Below are 1,466 nucleotides of genomic sequence, written 5' to 3'. Positions count from 1 at the left end.
GAATGCCAGCACTAATGGAGTAAACTTAACAGAGATGCGTAGTGAATATAAATACAGAAATGTAAACTGACCCATAGGGGTGCTGATTAGAAGGACAGTCTGATACCGCACTGACTGGTTGAGGGTAGGTTGGGTGACCTCAGTTCCACACTCTTGCCCTTAACCCCAGCCCTGGCCTCTCCCACGTGCCCTGAGTGGAGTCTCTGCTCTCTCCCCCGCAGCTGTGGACATGGATGGAAGACCTTCAGAAAGAGATGCTGGAGGATGTCTGTGCAGACTCAGTGGATGCGGTCCAGGAACTGATCAAGCAGTTCCAGCAGCAGCAGACCGCTACTCTGGATGCCACACTCAACGTCATCAAGGAGGGCGAAGACCTTATCCAGCAGCTCAGGTCAGCGCCTCCCTCCCTGGGGGAGCCCAGCGAGGCCAGGTCAGCATGGGCGGTGCTTTCCAGTGGGAAATGCCTCGGACTAGACACGAGATAAGTCATCATGTTCTGGTCTTGGCTCAGCCACAGCCAGCTTTGTGGTCTTGTGTGCGCTTTGGTTTCTCCATCTGTCAGATATAAAAATGCCTGCACCATACCCAACTTGAATTTAGAGTGGAAGAGTCAGTGGAAAAGCTCTGATGTTTCAAAGCATTATGTATCATTGAAGACATTATTCAGCGATCAATAAGTAATATAAATACAACAAAAATTTAAACAAATAGTATCTTCATTAAGAACGATGGCATATTTGGTCATGTGGAGAAATAGCCATTATGGAATATAGTGTTATTTGGCATCTGTTCTCAGGCTGCCTCTGAATTCTAGTGCTCCAGTTGGTGAAATGTAACCCCAGACGGTTGCCTTTGGCTCTGTTAGAATGTAGGGAGTGTGTGATGTGTCCCACTCTGCTCTCCACTTACCCACATATGACCTTTCCACCATTCCTTGCTACCCAGAAAATAAAACTCCTTCTCGATTGCCCTAAACAAAAATAACTAAGAAGGGATCTTAGAAAATCCTACCTGATACCTTATATTCATTTAGAATCATCCACACCATTGCCTCCTTTCTATTGGCATCAGTGTCTAGTTTCCTGTCCCTGTCAAGGGCATCGGCTCCTCAGGTGAAGTGTCATGAGGCCTTGAGCAAGCCCTCAGCAACCAGCCCTATGCCCAGGTGCTGTGTAAATAGGATTTGATGGTGCTGATGATGTCTGCCTGCGGGGACTTGTTTGTATCCTCAAATCACTGAATGCCGGGACCTCTGCCAGCTCTGGACAGAAATAATCTCATCAACAAGTCCCAGGACAGTCCTGGAGACAGAAGGAATTACTTCAGTTGGAGATGGCTTCCCCACCACCCCATACCAGTTGTCCAATTAAATAAACAATGAGAGCTTACCTTAAGATGGCCCTGGCATGTTTTCCTGTTGGATTAATCATTTCTATTCCAAACATGCACATGAGATTCTGAGTCCT

General features: G+C 47.1%; 1 protein-coding gene across 2 annotated transcripts in view; it reads left to right on the top strand.

Moving 5' to 3' along the window:
* KALRN (kalirin RhoGEF kinase) overlaps nucleotides 1–1,466 on the top strand; it is a 588,759-nt gene that overhangs the window by 282,040 nt on the left and 305,253 nt on the right. For both annotated transcript variants that reach the window (XM_007449683.1, XM_007449684.1), the window contains exon 12: nucleotides 222–430. In XM_007449683.1, the coding sequence (XP_007449745.1) occupies nucleotides 222–430 (209 nt within the window). The remainder of the gene's footprint in view (nucleotides 1–221; nucleotides 431–1,466) is intronic.

This window comes from Lipotes vexillifer, unplaced genomic scaffold (assembly GCF_000442215.2).
Source record: "Lipotes vexillifer unplaced genomic scaffold, Lipotes_vexillifer_v1.1 scaffold1378, whole genome shotgun sequence".
NCBI classification, from domain to species: Eukaryota; Metazoa; Chordata; class Mammalia; order Artiodactyla; family Lipotidae; genus Lipotes; species Lipotes vexillifer.
Note: the sequence above shows the minus strand (reverse complement) of the source record. Positions and strands in the feature narration are given on the sequence as shown.